Here is a 17,149-nt window from a genome sequence, read left to right on the forward strand (position 1 = left end):
ATCCGAACCATGAGAGCTTGAAAAGCGCACTCGAGATTGTGTAATCATCGAGTTCAAGTGGTAGATGTGGTTGGAGCAGGCGGTTGGCCTTTGCTCCTGTCATCAACACCCTGAGCTTCGACTGATTCTTTGCCAATGCCTTCTGTGGCAATGCCTTTTGCAGGCTCGTCTGTCTTCGTCATAGCGTCCTGGAGAGTGTTTGTCGCTTCGCTTTTTGGTTCTGTTGGAGTTGCCACTGGCGACTGTGTAGGTGGTTGGGAGCCCACGACAGGTTCCTTCGGAGCTGGCTGTGGAGTTGGTGCAGGTTGTGATGTTGGGACAACACCAGTAGCCGATGCATTAGGAGCGGGCGATGCAGTAGAACTTCCCGGATCAATGGAGAAACCAACGAAAGCAGGATTTTTGAAGCGTTCAATGAATGTCCTCACATGACTCATGATGGTGTCTTCTTCTCTCGTGTCGCCCTCTGGCATTAGTGACTGAGGTGCACCGTGCAGCAGCCGGCGCTTTACAGAATTGAAGATCTTCTGCCATCTCGCAATCTTTTCAGCATCGCCAACTTGTTCATACATGGTCGTTTCAAATCTCTTGATCACTATCAAACCGTCCACTGTACACGGCATGTTGCGCGAGGCCGATGAGCTGGAAGGCGGAGCTACCGAGCCAGATGGAGGAATAGCCGAGGAACCTGGCGTTTGGCTGGCCGCAGGTAGCGATCGCGGAGGTCCAGTCTGTTGGGCTACTTGCTGTGGATTTTGCTGAGGTTGATACGGAGGATGTCCGGACTGGATTGGGGGATACATTGGATTGGAAGCTCCGGGAGCCGGATGGCCATGTGCAGACCCTGGTGGTGGCACCGAACCTGGAGGCGGTGGATGAGGCCACGGCATTCCATTTGGTGGAGGGGGAACAGGACCATGTGGACCTTGGACAAAAAAAGGCGGGGGAGGACCTCGTGGAGGCATACCATTTGGTTGGGAATAAGGTGTACTGTTCTGCCAGTTAAGTGGAGGGGGCGGCCCTTGAGGATGTTGACGTGGTGCTGGCGCAGGTTTCGGCTTCGCAGCAGCCGCTTGTTGAGCAGCACGCCTTCTTTCAGCTTGGGGCTGTAAAGCTCCAGGTATGGCTTTCCAAGCAAACCCTTTACCTTCTTTCTCACCCTTTTCGAACAATTTGTTCCACTCCTGGTTGAGATTGTGGCGAACACTGCTCTGCCACCCTTCAGAGTCGACCCTATGGACAAAGAAGGGGAATTTGAGCTTTAGTGCTCGATAAATCTGCTTCAGAGGAAGAGCCTTTGGATGAATGTCGAGCAAAATATCGTAAATCAGTCTTGCATATGGCTCAGACGGCCGAGCAAGCTGTTCCTCTGTAAGGCTGTCCGCAGGAGGGTAATCTGGAGAAGGCGATTTTGAGGCACGAGCCTTTTTCACTGGTGGCTTCTCTGCTTCACTAGGCACTTCCAATTCACCACCTCCTTCGATAGATTGGACAATATCACCCTCCTCACCAGGTCGTTTCCGCTTTTTATACTTCCTTCTCTCTCCCTTAGGCTCCTCTTTGGGTATCTCCTCCTTGATAGGCGGTTTGGGAAATTTACCCTTTAGGTTTGGTGGTGGTGTGGTACCTCCGTTTGCTGCCTTGGCCTCAGCAAGTTTGAGTGCTTTCTCTCTCTCACGTCGTTCTCTAGTGGACATTATCCCATCCTTTGGAGGACGGCCTGGACCTCGTTTTCGTGGAGGAAAAGGTTGACCATCGGGACCTATTGAAAGATCTGGGATTAGAGTAGCAGGCCTTGGACCAGTGTTCAACGTGATCTTGGTCCTGGTTTTTCCAGATCGTGAAGGAGATAAACTCCTATCCTGCTCATTTGAAGTCAAGGAAGTGCTTCTCAACGCTGGTGATGCCATGTCCTTGTCTTCATGTTCCGACTCGTCACTGATTGGAGAAGCCTTTTGATTTGGCAGGCGAAATGTCATCCACACATTGGAGATTTGAATTCTGGACCCGTCACGAAGACGTTTAACAGCAGCACGCGGGACATACTGATCGTCCAAGAAAGCACCATTCCTTCCGAGCACTTTTAACATGAAGCAATCCTTGTCAAAGTCCCACTGGATCTTGACGTGCCGACGTGAGATACTCCTGTGGTTCTCAACTTCTGATTTCTGGAAATTCCGCATGGCATGAATGGGGATCAAAGGACAGTTGTGAGCGTCCGGGATATGATCTGCGGTGACGGGAGCGGGCTGTTCATTATCATTTTCCAGAGTGTTTTCGTTCTCTGCTTGAGCCTGTAGCTCTGCCATCTTATGGTAGTCGAATGGGATCAGAGGAGGGTTAATGAGAACTTCCTGAGGTTTGACAACACTGCCAGCGGAGGGCTCTGAAGAATGGGAGTGAACTTGGCCTGCACCATCTTGACCACCGCCATTCATGCCTGGCCTTTCGTCAACACCTCCGAAGCCTCCAGCTTCACTGACAACACTGCCTTGAACCTGAGAGTTCTCCGGCCTGGGAACTCCCTCCGACCTCCTTCCGCTTGAACTCTGTGTCGGATTCTGTTCGGCTTGTCGTGATTCTTCAGCGCGGATCAGAGCCGCTCGATAGGCAAAGGCATCTCTGCCCAGCTCGCAGGCGTAGGTAGTGATATAGTAGTTTCCATCCTCAAATTCAATTTTCGCAAAGGCTTCAATTTCTCTACGTTCCGGGACCACTTCTTGTGATGCGCCAGGGAACGGGTCTTGCATTTGCGGAAATATAGAGACGTCCCCTGGTGGGTCGGCAAGGTGTGTGAAGGGTGTTTGATATTCCTGACCATCTTGAGGAATCACTGGCTGAAATGGATGGGCCATACTCGAATCGATGAAGTCGTTGTTGTCGAGGGGAGGTAGAGGTGGAAGTGAAAGATCGGGAGTGGGCACTAGAGGTGAGACGATGGTCTCTTCTGGCGGGGGCCGAGCGGGAGAGTCGTGTTCCTCCTTTTGTAGTGAAGTTTGCTCGTTTTCCTTCTTCTCGTTTGTCGGGGAGAGTGGATTTGAAGGCAGTCCAGTAGTTGCGGTCTGGGTTGGTCCGACTGGCATCAAGGCAGCCAGTAAGTTACCGACGGCCTGGTTGCGCTGTTGAACATCCATGGCAGTCCAAGAAGGGCGAGGTTTGCGAGGTTCGGAAGAGTCGTGGGTCAGGTTCAGGTCATTGTTGTTGGATGCGCCCGAGTCGTGGACGGGGGAGAGATTGAGTTGGATGTCGCGGTCAGACCATGAGGGAGAATGGATGTCGACTGGAGAAGGCAGATCCGGCAGACCTCTTGCTGGCGCCGCAATTGCCTGCGACGACATTCGGAGGTCTGCGAATATAGGGAGGCGACGCGCAGGAGAGTTGTGGTTCAGTTGGTGAGTGTTGACAGTGCATTGCAAGCAGAGGGCAAAAAGATCAAATCAAGAAGTTCTCGAAGTCCCGGAGCGGATCATCTAAAGGCGGCGAGCGGCAGGCACGACTCACCCACCAAACTCAAGAGTCACCAGTCGCTCTTTCCCTTTCCCTTTGATTTATGGAGTCTTCTAAGGCAGCCACCACCAATCGGGTGACAATTTCTCAAGGGAGCTAGTTCTCGTAGCAGGTGCGAGTGGAGGGACTTGTACAACTCACATGCAAGATCTGCTGGCTGTTGCTCGCCATTGGGAGTTGAATAGGTAATAATAATGTTCAAAGTTGGGCACCACTACCACTGGCAGCTTTTCAAGTGAAATCAAGCCGGCCTGCCCTTCGAGTTGCTATGGCACCTCGAGGGAAGCAAAAGTCCTCAGTCTCACAGGCAGCACCTTCCCCACCACCTAACTGGCCGCCTTTAAGCCCTCTCGTGCCTGCTGAACATCTCTCTATCGAGACGGTGGCAGACGATCAGATCCTGGTCATCCGGAACTTGTTCACTTCCAATCTGTGCAAGACCTTCGTGTCCTTCTTGTCTTCTCTACCATTGACAACCACCCCCGGAAAACCTAAACGGGGTGAGGCGACCAGAGTCAACGACCGCTTCCAGATTGAAGACCCTTTGTTTGCAACCGCTCTGTGGGAACAAAGTGGTTTGCAACGACTCGTATCTTCGTTCGAAGATGAACGAACTTTTAGTGGCAAGGTCTTGGGCCTGAATCCCAATATACGAGTCTACAGGTATCGGCCAGGCCAATTCTTTGACAAGCATTATGATGAAAGTAATAAATTACAATTTGGCGAGAATAAAATCCCTGCCAGAACAACCTGGACTCTTCTCATCTATCTTACAACCTGTCAGGGTGGGGAGACGGCTTTCTATCCAGAGTCTCCAGGCAAAGGTTTAGCTACACCAGATCCGATTGTCGTAGGTCTGGAGGCTGGAATGGCTCTGCTCCACAAGCATGGTGATGATTGCCTGCTCCATGAAGGTAAAGAGGTCAAGAGTGGCGAAAAGTGGGTATTGAGGAGTGATCTGGTCGTTCAACGATGACCTATCCCAGAAGTCCAGGGCACCTCAAATGCCACTGTGATCATCGCCGCAGATGCTCTGCATCAGTTTCATTGGTGCTCTCTCGAGCATCAGATAACATGCTGTCGATACCTCGCTCCTTGAGAGCTTTCTGTACTCCGGTCAAACAAGCTGGGGACAATCGATGACAAGTTGACTCACAGTCAGACAGCTCTTGTATTGCCTAAATAGAGGTTCGCATTCGTCGGTTGATGAGTTGCCTCGAATATATTCTGTTGAGATCAATGAGCCTTGGACAGATGTTGAGACATGCTGATGGTGCCTGGAATTACCTACTCTCGGAATACCATTTCAAGAAACAGGTGTCATATTTTCTGGGATGGATCAGGTCTTGTTCAATTACTATACGATTCAAACTCACTCTTTCACCTCATTGCATTCAGGAGCCAATGATGCGGACATTGTTGCGATATTGAATGGATCAGATGGCGAGTTGCGAACGTCCAACTTGAAACTCACGGCTCAATTGTTTGCTGGGGGCGGTGTCGTCATTTGAAATTTGATGAAGAAACGGAACAACATTTCTCCGAATCTTCTGTCTCAATTTTAGTTGTTCACACCCATTGCGCTTCTATCTGCATCACGCGTATCGATCTTTGCACTAGTGCTCATTGCTCGCCATCTTTCTGTTCCTGATCGCCTATATTATCGTCACATCGTGATGACAGGTACGTGCTGTAAGAATGAAGTGACGACTCTCTCGCTGCTTGGTAGAGGTCCGATATCCAACCTCGATTTTCGCGCCAAAGGTTAGCCATACCCCTGGACAGATTGACCCAGGGTTTATTCAGCCACCCCCAGTAGGAAACCAGGCTTGCTGAAGCAGCTACGTTGTCTCCATCACTCTGACTATTGCTTTTGCACTTTATCATGATAGGCCCGGTATCTTCCAGCTGCAAGACCTGTGTAGGTCTGAAGCGTGGCCGGCATACGCGCCCTTCTTTGGCGGTTGGAGTTACCAGATCTATGGGACGTCCAATCAAATTGGGGCTGTAAACGACAATATTGCAGACCGACATGTTTTGAGTGAACCGCTTCTGATGTCGCAGACTACACAATACGATCTCGCATGCAATGGAAACTGCACTTTACTACGAGTATGTAAGAGTTTCGTTTCCCGTTACACAGCTTCACCCATACCCTATGTGTTGAAGCAGGAGCTTTCGGGGTAAATCAGCCCGACCAAAATGGGCGTCCTCGAAGTCGAAACCGAGATTCCATTCCCACCACGCAGAAGTCGGCGGACATCACGGAGGATTTCTAATTTTGCCTTTCATAATCCATCTAAGCACGGTCGAGCCGGGACATTGAAATTTGACGAGTTAGACATCAACAAGGCTTTGCCTGTTCCCGAGAAAGCGATATACCTCTCTCGAAGGTCGTCATTCAATTCATTAATACAGACGAAGCAAGAACCAAAATTCAGCAATTTGGCGTTGTGCTGGACCACTTTCATCGTTACAGTACCAATACTGGGTTTCACGGTGGCAGTCTTGGGATTTGTCCTCAAGTATCGCTTACCCAAGACTCCTCCCCATCCGTTCCTCGTCGAGTCTGATGGACGTAAAGATGGGCTGATCATTCTGATTGACTTCTCTGCTACCCGACTTGCATTCATAGCATCATGGAGCAGCACTCTCGCCCCTATGCTATTGGGCAGCTTGATGGCATTGTGGCATATCCCAACGGCGTGCAACCTTGCATTTCTAACCAGGGTTGGGGATGTTCAACAACTCCCGACTCCTCATCAGCTCAGCATGTTGGTCGGGCTCTCGGCAGGATCGCTCGATGAGCTACGGAAATATTTCTTGTATCGGATAAACAAAGTGAAAGCAGAGCAGCCAGTCCTGTTGAGCAGATCGGCTTGTGTCTTGTCTATGAGTGCGGTACTTGCCGCTCTCATATTCTGTGCCGACACTGCAATCCACACTTTCACATCCACTGTATCTTACAACCGAAACACGATCAGAGAAGAGCCTCTCCTTTCGTTTGGGCGTGGAATATCTCCAGAATGTATTGACTTTGACAGGAGTCTGAACCAAGGCTTACCTTGCACAGTAGTTGCAGATGCAACCGTGGGCGCAAATTTCATTGCACGAGACTCTGGTGAGATCATTTCCCTGGGACGAAATGTATCCATCTCCAACACTATATGGAAAGTCACGGCAGACGACTTACAGCAGGGAGATCTGATGGTGCTGATGCCTCAGGCCACGAACGCATCGGTGGGGGTTGAGTATAGTGCTTCCACCGTTGGCGTTTCCACTCAGTGCATTCCTTCGACGAAGCAATGCCAAGTCCGAATGTCTGAAGATACCTCCCCTGAAGACTCCTACGTTGTGTTCAACTGCACCGAGAACTTCCGTGGCGTTTTAGGCGCTAGCCCAGATGTTGCGAAAGATTCCGTTGTTTGGACCCAGACAGACTCTACAACACCTGACTTTAATGTCAAACTCGACAGAAATTTCCAGTACGCATACTTTTCGGATTCGGAGATGGCTCAGATCTACAACTCAATCGGAGGGAGTCCTACCAACAGTGGCTCCTCTGGTGATCTAGCATTGCCAGATTCTAAGTTGATCAACCCAATTCACCTGGCAACAGCCGGTTTGATTCCAGTGCAGAATGGTGCTGCAGGTGAGAGTCTCAGTGCAGATGCCGATGTCTTCTCACTAGGTGGCTCGCTCATCGCATACAGCCTGAATTGCACCGTCACATCTTACGATGTAATATATACCTGGGTAAATGGATCGATAAACAGTTTCACATATACTCCTACCAGCAACGGCAGCATGATTGAACTCGCTCACGGCATGCAGGCCGAGGGTATGCCTAGTCTTTCACAGAGTCAGAGCCTTGCAAGCTTGTCAGACAGTGCCAACGGCATGGCCCGCAGCTTTTCTAACTCTCACTCGGTCGACGCTCTGACCTTGATTGCGAGCGTGATGTCACCAAGAAAGAACACTGTCGAAGCTACGACCGAAAGCCTATTGGTAACTGAGATGAGTGCCCTTGCATTCAGTTTCCTCATCGTCAGCAACTTACTGTACATCATCTTCGGAGTCGTGCTTGCTATTCGAGCATGGATGGCCAATTCCCGCGACTCCCGCGATATGGTTGCTCGGCTAAGCGTTGAAGGGTTATCTGCCATGGCACTCGAAGACACAATTGAGAAGCGAGTCCGTCGTGTAGACGACACTAAAGATATGTTCGAAGAGAGCCGAATCGGTGTCGCTAGTAGGAAGGTCGGGCTCAAAGCATATCCTGGTGGCGGACATGTAATGACGGTCGAGCAGCCTCGACTTTGACGAAATTTATGTCTTGTGACATTGTACCACTAAAACCCTCAATGTTTATCCTTGCAAAGCACTATGCCTCAGTCCAACTCAAACTACCAAGTTAGTCATCAAATTTGCACATTTAGAGAATCTGTCAAGTCAACCAAGGGTGTACGAGTTTTGCAATGACTGTGAACACTTCTGATAGTCCTGTGAAGGTCGTCCAGGTGCATAGGATCCAAACTTCGCATAAATCGAGTTATCTCGAATGCAGCATCACAATGAACCTGTGCGAGCGAGAACCACCATGTTGATGAGTGCCACTTATTCCAGTAACTAGCCACGGGGGAACTACAAACATACTCTGGGGGCCCCTCGAAAGAATGATGTTACTCCTCTATATTGGTACCTTTGCGCGATCGATAAGGACTAAAAAGCAAAGTTGATGGATAGACAAGAAGTTTCCGAAAATGCACGCCCAGATCGACAAATTCAAGCCTGTTGGTCGTGCCTGATGACCAAGGTAGTAACCATTCCACCTAGGTGATTGAGGGGTTCTCGGGACTGAGAAGTCAAAAGGCACCCCAGACCAACCACGTGGAGAGATCTCGGGTATTCACCCAGTTGAAGAAGTCTCAAGCCACGGGGTAACTCCAACCTCCCACATTATTGAACAGAGCATCTCTCTAGATTTTTCGCAAGCATCGGGAGGTGCACGCCGTGTCATGCATGCTCGAGATCTGAGATAAGCCTGAGTCATGAAGCTCTCGTGTCTTCGACAAAAGGCTTTTCCGTACGAGTAGGCTGCCTTCCTAGTGGCGTTTCGTACCAGATCTTACGAAGGCACAGTTGCTTCTTGCATGGGAGGTGTGCTGCAGTCTGCATTAGCTCCTTACCACCACTGCTGGCATCATGTCCGACGGTGCTTACTCGCTGGTAAGCCATCTGCTCAAATGCCTGACTGCACCACAACGGGTTTCTCTACCTCTTAGCACCCCTGTGCCTCCCACAGCTTGCAGTAGTGGAGCCACTTGAGCTACACACCATGAAGGCCGCCTCTAACCCAACCGGCCTCCACGCTCGAGTGGGTTTCAATCTAGCAACGCCGGCATTGAGCAGGATCTGCTGATGTGCAATTCGTGGCGAGTCCACATTTATTGCAAATGAACTATGCGAAGAATGCCGACAAAAAGAAGTGAAGGTATTACGATAGCCAAGTTCTGATCAACCTCGCCTCTTTCCTACGTATTCGAAGCATTCACCACCCGCAATGGCAGCCCAAACTGCTCAGATCCTAGTTGAAGATGATGATGGTCTAGATTCGGCATACGGTGGAGATGACATTGCTTCAGAGACTGCGACGCTTCAATCGGCTGTCAGAGAGTATACGTACAACAATGGTCGAAGATACAACTCCTACCAAGCGGGGAAATATTGGTAGGTTTCTTCAACTGGCTCATGATTTATCTATGCCACGGATTCAGTGCTATTGACACGTTGAATGAAAGGGGTCCGAACGACGAGACACATCAGGACTCTCTTGATATATCACACCACATCTTTCGACTCACGTTTGACGGGAAACTCTTCCTCGCTCCCATCGGACCTACGCCGCAACGTGTGCTGGATATCGGCACAGGGACTGGCATATGGCCTATCCAGTTCGCGGATGAGCATCCCTCGGCGACTGTGACCGGAAACGACCTATCGCCCATTCAACCGACAGTCATTCCTCCAAATCTTCAATTCGAAGTTGACGATTTCGAGCTAGAATGGACATACACGAAAGAGAGCTTCGATTTCATTCATGCACGCGCCTTGTATGGCAGCGTATCTGACTATAGTAAATTATACCAGCAAGTGAAGGACCATCTTAAGCCAGGAGGTTGGTTTGAGCAGACTGAGGTAGGTGTTGTCCCTTACAGTGATGACGATACTATAAAAGGAACAACCTTGGAGCATTGGGGTGAACTCAGCCTTACTGCTGGCGACAAATTTGGGAAGACTTTGCGAATTGTGGACCAAACTAAAGAACTCATGGAAGCTGCCGGCTTCATAAATGTGACTTACCAGAAGTTCAAGTGGCCAATTGGCCCGTGGCCGAAGGATCGAAAGCTGAAGGAAATCGGCTTGTACAACCGCGTCAACTGGGAGCAGGGGATGGAAGGCTGGCTAATGTTTTTGTTCACAACCTATCATGGAGTGCGTCCTGAACCAGTTCCCTCACCGTACTGAAGGCTGACTTTGATAGTGGACGGCTGATGAAGTTCGGGTACATATCGCAAAGACCCGAAAGCTTTTACGATCCAAAGATGTTCATACATACCAGCTGATTTCATGCTGTTATGGCCAGAAGCCACCAGAATCGAAATAATATAACTCTTCCACTCCAATATGAACACAATACCTGTAAGTCATCGCCGATTAAACATGTCTGATGAACGCAACGATATTCTGCTCTAAAAACATTAATTCGGACTTTGATCTCCATGAACCCGGTCAACAACGATTGAGGAAACCTCAGCCCCCGGAAAATATTTCCACACACAAGCTTGAATGGCCCTTTCGCTTCCACATCCACCTACCAAAGTCCCACGATCTGTGCCCAGACGACTTTGATGCATATCGACAAACAGGGACAAATGCAACGAGTTGCGATCCTTGTCCGGATGCTCAATTCAATAGCCCATCCGGTCTTTAGCTGCATATTTTAGAGTTGATTAGCTTCCGCAATGGCCTTGAAGGGACTGGCCGCCCGCCCGCATAATCGACAGGGGTGTTTTGGTTTGCTCAAATTCATTCGGGGGATAACTACCAGGTCACCCGGAATGCATCAATGCAAAGAGAACCCTGTCATTATTCAATACAGTGTAGTGAACGGCACCCTCGGACGATTAACGACACCAATCAAATGCACTGGTCTTCCCTGACCAACAATGCCAACCAACACATCAAGAAGGGGGTAGGCATGGCTTCTGTGACCTTGATATACCCCTCTTCGAAGACACACTGGTGTATGTACTCGCGTGATAAATTCAAGGATATCACAAGTTCCGAAATTGTCAAGGAAGCTGGCCAGCAACCATGGATTATCTTACAATAACCTCTATCCGTGATAGGCCAGCGATCTCCATTCTGGCCTCAGTGGTCGCCTATGGTGCGTTGTACATTGTGTTGAGAGCGGTCTATCGACTATTTCTACATCCGTTGTCGGCCTTTCCTGGACCCCGCCTCGCGGCTGCCACGAGCCTTTGGAAAGCATACTATCAATGCACAGGATCTTTCACACATCACTTGATCGACCTGCATAAGATCTATGGTAAGAGAAATTCCACTGTTCGCGAGAGAATGAGTTGTCGTGCCAATGGCGTCTCTTGTTGTTTCCTTTAGGTCCCGTTGTTCGAATACAGCCTCATGAGGTACGTCCCGATTGCCGGTTGCCAACTGTCAAAATGTGTCTGGAAACCCTGGTTGACATTGAGTTAGCTTCATTTCCAAAGCACCGATGCGTTCTTTGATATCTATAACACCAAAAATCGGTGGGATAAGGATGCTGCACTATATCACTCCTTCGGTGAAGACGAGTCATCATTCGGATATGTCTCTCACTTGGAGGCAAAAGAACGCCGTGATGTACTCTCGAAGATCTTTTCGCCAAAGGCAGTCGAAGAGGCAGAGCATCTCATACTCATGAAGGTCAAACTCCCAAAACGGACTTTCAGCGATCATATTTGGTATCTTGCTGAGACCCTCTTCAGGTGAACAATTTCTGCGCAGCGCTGACTCGGCAAAACGCGGCTGGGAAGCCTTCAGACCTCCTTTTCGCCTTCCGCTGCGTGACGATGGATGTGATCACATACCTCTGCTTTGGGCAATCAGGAAACGCCGTTGACGAACCCGACTTCCATGATCCACTGATAGAGGCCATGCACAACTCGACTGCCCTGGTCCCCGTGTTCTTCCATTTCAAAATCATCAGGAAACTAATCATGGGCATGCCGCCGGAGATGGCTAAGAAGTCAGCCCCAGAGACGGCGGGTCTCATCAACATGCAGGTGGTACGTATCCCTACAATGTGTATCCGTCCGGGACAACATCATCCCTCTGATACAACACTGAAATGAGATTTCTAGCTCCTGAAGAAGCAAATCGACCGACACGTGAACGACCCGGAGACACTAGAGACGCTACCACACAAGACAACGATCTACCACATCCTCCTGGACCCGAAATCGCACAAGTCACGAGGCCCGGCGAGTGCCAAATCGCTGTACGAGGAGAGCCAAGCACTGATGTTCGGCGGCGGCGACACGACCGCCAACGTCATCATGGTCGGGACATTCTACCTCCTCAAACGGCCAGACTTGGTGCAGAAGCTCCAGGACGAGCTGAGGGAGTACTGGCCAGATCTGGTGCCGGGGAGGGAGCCGAAGCTCAGCGTTCTCGAAGAGATGCCGTTCTTGAACGCCGTAATCAAGGAGTCGCTCCGCATTGGGCCGGGCATTCCAAGTGGATTGCCGCGAATCATCCCTGCGGGTGGTGCGGTGGTCGATGGCAACAAGGTGCCTGCCGGGGTAAGGAGGATTCCGTCCCATAACTGGGGGAAACACTCGTGAGCTTATATCAACTACTGACGATATTAACTCAGACTGTTGTGAGCACAAGCTCGTGGTTCGTGCACCACGATGAATCTATCTTCCCGGAGCCAGACGTCTTCAAGCCCGAGCGCTGGCAGGGCGAGCAAGCCAAGGAACTCGAGAAGTATCTTGTCCCATTCAGCAAAGGCGCCAGAATGTGTCTTGGTTTCAATCTTGGCTGGGCCGAGCTGCGTATGGTTTTTGCACATACTTATAGGAAGTTTGATCTGGAGTTGGCGGATGAGAGGTATGTGGTTTTGCACGTGTTGCTGTTTTGTTTCTAGTGATGGGCATTGATTGGTGATGCTGACTTGGTTTTTCACAGTCCACGAGCGGATCATTTGCCGTGGCGAGACGTCTTTGGGCCGAACTATCAAAAGCCAAATTTGACGGTTTGGATGAGGCCTGCCAAGGGGTGAGTTTTAGGTGATATCAGAATTATTGTTGTTGATATGATCATGTGGGAAGGTGGAAGCGTGTTGAATTACGAGACAATCTGCTTGGTAGTGGTCACCATGGATAGTGTCGTATGTGAGTCGCCAACGCGCGATCGGAGATTCGGAAAGATGTCTTTGGGAGACGACAATTTGAGGTGTATCTAAATCAAACAGTGCGGCAGATTGAAGCGGTTTATTCTGACCTTTCCGCTACTTTCCGAGCAACGATTCTAACAAGGCTACAGCGGCAAGGGGCTCGCCCTTGAATGGTGTACTTAACCCCCCTGGTTTTCACCTCCTTATTAACAGTAAATTATTGCATGGCAGAGACGAAGATCCCGAGTGTTTAACATAGTCTCGATATAGTTCGAAAAAACTGATTATTGGTAATCTCCATTAACTTATTCTGTGAGTTACGAGGTCTGGGCGTCAAGTACAAAAAGAAAACATTGAAGCCGAACGACAGGACTGAACGTTCACTGCGGGGCGTAGATAAAGCCCAGAAGATCCAACTCATCACCATCGCGTCCCTGAAATCCAACAATCTGCCATCCATCAGGTGCAGCGAAGGAACTGCAATCGCCGGTCGACGTGCCGGAGCTCAGCGTGCGTCCCGAACTCGTGGTCGCGAGGATGTAGAAGTTTCGCGTGTGGTCATTCTTCTGTCCCCGGCAGAGCTTCGCCTGTGTCCAGTACTCGGAGGCTTCGAGCGTGAGCTCCACGAGGCTGCCGCCTGTACCGCCGTGCGTGTATGTCGTGCCGGACGTGAGGGTCAGGCTGACGCTGTCGAGGCGGTTGGCGCCTCGGAAGGAGATTTTGGACGGCTTGTTGGTGCCGCTGGAAGAGCTGGGGATTGAGTCCAGGTCGTTGAACCAGTTACTATATCAGAGCAAATTAAAGATTAGCAATGAATGGACCAGGAAGAGGCTCCAGCAGTCTTTTCGAGTGCATAGCATGAGGAACACATACCCGTGAGGCCCACCAGATAGATCGCTCAATCTGATCGTGTTTGACCGTGACCAAGAAAAGTCCACCGTGATTGGATTGTGGTCCGACAAAATATTGCCATCTGGCTGTAAGAACTTGGAGGTTTCATAATTCCAGCCTGAGGCCGACAGACTTATGGCGCGGCTGCCGCGGTATCTGGACAATTACAAGTCAGGCTTTGCCAATTAATATCTTCGAGCGAAAAACTTACAGCACTTTGTCAACGATCTCGCATTGATTGGAAGCCGCTGGCTTGCCACATGGATCGGCTGGAGCTCCTGATATCGGCGTAACTCCACCCTTGATGAGCTCCACCCAAGTGTCCTTGAACCCGAGCTGGGTGGTAAGCATGGAAACGGGCACTTCTGCATTTGTGTACCGATCATTCGTGTCACCGAAGACGACGACGGCGTTTCCAATTGAATTGGCTTCGATGTAGTTGATCAGCTGGACGATACCTGCTTGGCGTGCAAGGACATCGCCTGATTCGGAGCTGGCACGGAGAAGTCAGCATAAGCTATAGCATGGATTGCAGGGCTTCCCCAGGGAAAGCATACCCAGCATCAGCATGGAGGTTGTAAAAGTCGATGTAGACCCCCTCATCGATTTGCGCTCGCATGGCGGTAAATCCTTTGGGCGTTAAGCAGTCGCCGTCGTTGAGATAGCAAGAATCCCATTTGATGCGGTCATATGAGATCCAATTGAAGTTGGAAAGCGTGTTCAGACCACTGCCGAACGGAACTCCACCAGATGTTGCCGTCCGATATGGGTGGTCGTCTGTTTCGTAGATGTATGCATGATAGTTGAAGTCCTTCAGACTGTTAGTATTTGTAGAAGCTCTTGCAGCTGTCTTGTCTGTACACACCTCTTGTACATGAATGACATCGTAGTCATATTCAGCGAACTTGGACCCAATACCCCGTGAATTTGTCTCTTTATCACCTGGCACATCATTTCCGGAAAGAATGGAAGGCAAGCCAGCAACATTAAAAGTCAAGACATCAAAGCTGCCGGTGTTGGCGGCGAAAGCGAGTGGAAGTGCCACAGAGGCAAGCAATACTACAGGAGTGGTGCGTGTCATGATGACGAACGAATGTGTGGTAACTGAAAAGAAAAAGGACGGTCGAAGTCAGATGTTGAGCCTGAAGAACTTACAAAAATATGGATAGTAGACCTCTACCGGGTTCTTTTATATCGCGAATATCTCATCGTGAACAAGCTGCCTGGTCCCTGGCAGATATGATCATCAGCCAGCATCCTCGGTATGCCATCCGAATCGGGTGGCCTCGTCCCTAAGCGATGGTTTTTACTTTGTTCAATAACGTCAACAGTTCGTCCCGGGTAATTGCCCTGGTCGTTGGTAGTCCCAATATTTCGAATTGCAAGGATCTGTGGTGTCGAGTTTCTTGTCTGGGACTGAACGGCCAAGGAAGTCAAAATCTACTTCATACCCGGATATGAGTGATCCCGTTGGCTTAAAAATGTCCATTGGCCAGACAGTGAGGGTATTTTCCGATAAGACCATCGGCTGCAAACCTGGACCTGGGGTAGGTAGGGCAAATTGACGAATCAAGCGTGCCAACCATATTCGTCTCCAGTAAAACATCCCGGTGTGTCATTACTCCATTGGTCAACGTTAGCAAAGCTTACGCGGACTCGGGTAAGGAGACAAAGCTAACAGAGTGAGAATATTTTCCTAAATGATCAGAGGACTTGAACGAAAAGAGTAGCGCGTCTCATTTGTGTCGATAGCTCTGAAGTATCTCGTAGTAGCTTCACCGTTGAAGATCCGGCTATCATACCGTGTCAGGCTAGAATGATCCGATGGTGGCTGCTTAGCCCGTTTGGAGTATGATCCCCCGCTATCCGCACTATCACTCTCTCACAAGGCTTAGCAGGTTTGGCGAGATTGCTAGGAGAAGTCCCTCTTGAATGTTGTTGCGAACTGAAAGTCAGCGGTCTGTCCAGAGCACAAGACGAAAAACGTCAAATGATCTCATGAATCACTGCAGGCAATCTAACGCCGAATGGTCCAAACCAGGCGGAGAAAAACCCTAGTTAATCCTCCCCACTTTCAGAGAGGGGTTTAGTCTATCGATAACCACGGATAGACGAGCGTCCTTGGTGCAACAACTCGTCCCTCCCATTTCGTGTTCCGTATTCATCTCGTTTCATCACAGACAGCGATGCGCGCATCGGATTATTCTACGATAACAACGGATTGAGAAATCAATGACGGCTAATGAACGTGTTTTCAACGGCTATTGAACATGTTTCCAAGGGCAGTTGTAACCTCATAACCGCAAGGTAGGGCTACGGCAGCAAGGCTCTCATCCCAACGAGGCAAGACTGCCGTGAAGTCAAATTTTACCCAAGTTCCAACTTCGGCAATTTCAAGCTTCAGACTACAAACACTTGAGTCGTCCCGGAATGATCCATAGTCCGATCACATAGGAATTACGGTACCAATAGCGTCTTCATATTTTGAAGCGATGGATAGTGCCTACTTCGCTCACAACCGAGGCCAGAAAGAGCACCATACCAAATAGCTAGCTTGTTGATACTCACCCACAACATGACCATCGGGACTGAAGCACGACGACCACCACCACCCTTCACCCTGCACACACTAGACGCATCCTCTCCGCGCACATCACTCGAACCAGTGCTCCGACTATCGAACCGGATCTTCAACACGACCGCCTCAGAGCCGACACACCATTCATCGCTGGACGAATGGTGCGCTCGCTTGAGGCAAAAGGATTCAATCCTCGTCTACGGATCCACTGCACCTGATGAATCAATAGATCCTGCAAGCGCGGATGGAATGCCAAAGCGGGGAGGACAAGTTCAAGTTCAAACTCAAGCTCGAGAAGTCGTCGGCTTCGTGTTTGCGGTTGTCAAGACCGAGCCTGCTTTGCCGTTTCCGACGCTACATGTCTGGCTTGCGGGTGTTTCGGAGAGGGCTCGGGGAAGTGGTGTGTTTGCGGCGCTAATGAGTCGAGTGCAACATCATGCTCGCTCGAAGGGTGTGAATGGCCTCAGTGTGGCGACTTTTCCAGCTACGTTTGGCAAGATGTATGCGATTCTGCTGAAACAGGGTTGGGAAGCCAGAGAGTGGAAGGAAGAGGGGAAGAAAGTGCTCATGATTAAGGCGATTTGACTCAGACTTGACAACAAGGAAAGGGGATCATCGGCCAGTGATTGAAGTGCTCTCTGAATTCTATCTGCTGAGCACATCTACAGCAAGACCCATTGGGTAAGGTGAGAGCTCTAGAAACCTCTTCA

The 17,149-nt window shown here is 50.0% G+C and overlaps 7 protein-coding genes across 7 annotated transcripts; 5 read left to right on the forward strand and 2 right to left on the reverse strand.

Annotated features, from left to right (window-relative positions):
- Positions 1–53: 53 nt before the first annotated feature.
- LTR84_011827 (uncharacterized protein) lies at positions 54–3,338 on the reverse strand (the record flags this gene model as incomplete). Its single annotated transcript, XM_064855355.1, has 1 exon — positions 54–3,338. One exon carries the CDS (start codon positions 3,336–3,338, stop codon positions 54–56), a length of 3,285 nt encoding a protein of 1,094 aa, XP_064708944.1.
- Positions 3,339–3,775: 437 nt separating this feature from the next.
- Positions 3,776–4,483, forward strand: LTR84_011828 (uncharacterized protein; the record flags this gene model as incomplete). Its single annotated transcript, XM_064855356.1, has 1 exon — positions 3,776–4,483. One exon carries the CDS (start codon positions 3,776–3,778, stop codon positions 4,481–4,483), a length of 708 nt encoding a protein of 235 aa, XP_064708945.1.
- A 1,226-nt stretch (positions 4,484–5,709) lies between these two features.
- LTR84_011829 (uncharacterized protein) lies at positions 5,710–7,830 on the forward strand (the record flags this gene model as incomplete). Its single annotated transcript, XM_064855357.1, has 1 exon — positions 5,710–7,830. The coding sequence occupies one exon, from the start codon at positions 5,710–5,712 to the stop codon at positions 7,828–7,830; it is 2,121 nt and encodes a 706-aa protein (XP_064708946.1).
- Positions 7,831–9,070: 1,240 nt separating this feature from the next.
- LTR84_011830 (uncharacterized protein) lies at positions 9,071–10,174 on the forward strand (the record flags this gene model as incomplete). Its single annotated transcript, XM_064855358.1, has 3 exons — positions 9,071–9,237; positions 9,285–10,002; positions 10,052–10,174. 3 exons carry the CDS (start codon positions 9,071–9,073, stop codon positions 10,172–10,174), a joined length of 1,008 nt encoding a protein of 335 aa, XP_064708947.1.
- Positions 10,175–10,884: 710 nt separating this feature from the next.
- LTR84_011831 (uncharacterized protein) lies at positions 10,885–12,856 on the forward strand (the record flags this gene model as incomplete). Its single annotated transcript, XM_064855359.1, has 7 exons — positions 10,885–11,119; positions 11,191–11,219; positions 11,287–11,496; positions 11,559–11,858; positions 11,934–12,374; positions 12,449–12,684; positions 12,763–12,856. The coding sequence occupies 7 exons, from the start codon at positions 10,885–10,887 to the stop codon at positions 12,854–12,856; spliced, it is 1,545 nt and encodes a 514-aa protein (XP_064708948.1).
- Positions 12,857–13,350: 494 nt separating this feature from the next.
- LTR84_011832 (uncharacterized protein) lies at positions 13,351–14,942 on the reverse strand (the record flags this gene model as incomplete). Its single annotated transcript, XM_064855360.1, has 4 exons — positions 13,351–13,753; positions 13,844–14,017; positions 14,073–14,354; positions 14,419–14,942. 4 exons carry the CDS (start codon positions 14,940–14,942, stop codon positions 13,351–13,353), a joined length of 1,383 nt encoding a protein of 460 aa, XP_064708949.1.
- Positions 14,943–16,436: 1,494 nt separating this feature from the next.
- On the forward strand, positions 16,437–17,024 carry LTR84_011833 (uncharacterized protein; the record flags this gene model as incomplete). Its single annotated transcript, XM_064855361.1, has 1 exon — positions 16,437–17,024. The coding sequence occupies one exon, from the start codon at positions 16,437–16,439 to the stop codon at positions 17,022–17,024; it is 588 nt and encodes a 195-aa protein (XP_064708950.1).
- Positions 17,025–17,149: the final 125 nt, after the last annotated feature.

Source organism: Exophiala bonariae (genome assembly GCF_035927105.1).
Source record: "Exophiala bonariae strain CCFEE 5792 chromosome Unknown scaffold_6, whole genome shotgun sequence".
NCBI lineage: Eukaryota > Fungi > Ascomycota > Eurotiomycetes > Chaetothyriales > Herpotrichiellaceae > Exophiala > Exophiala bonariae.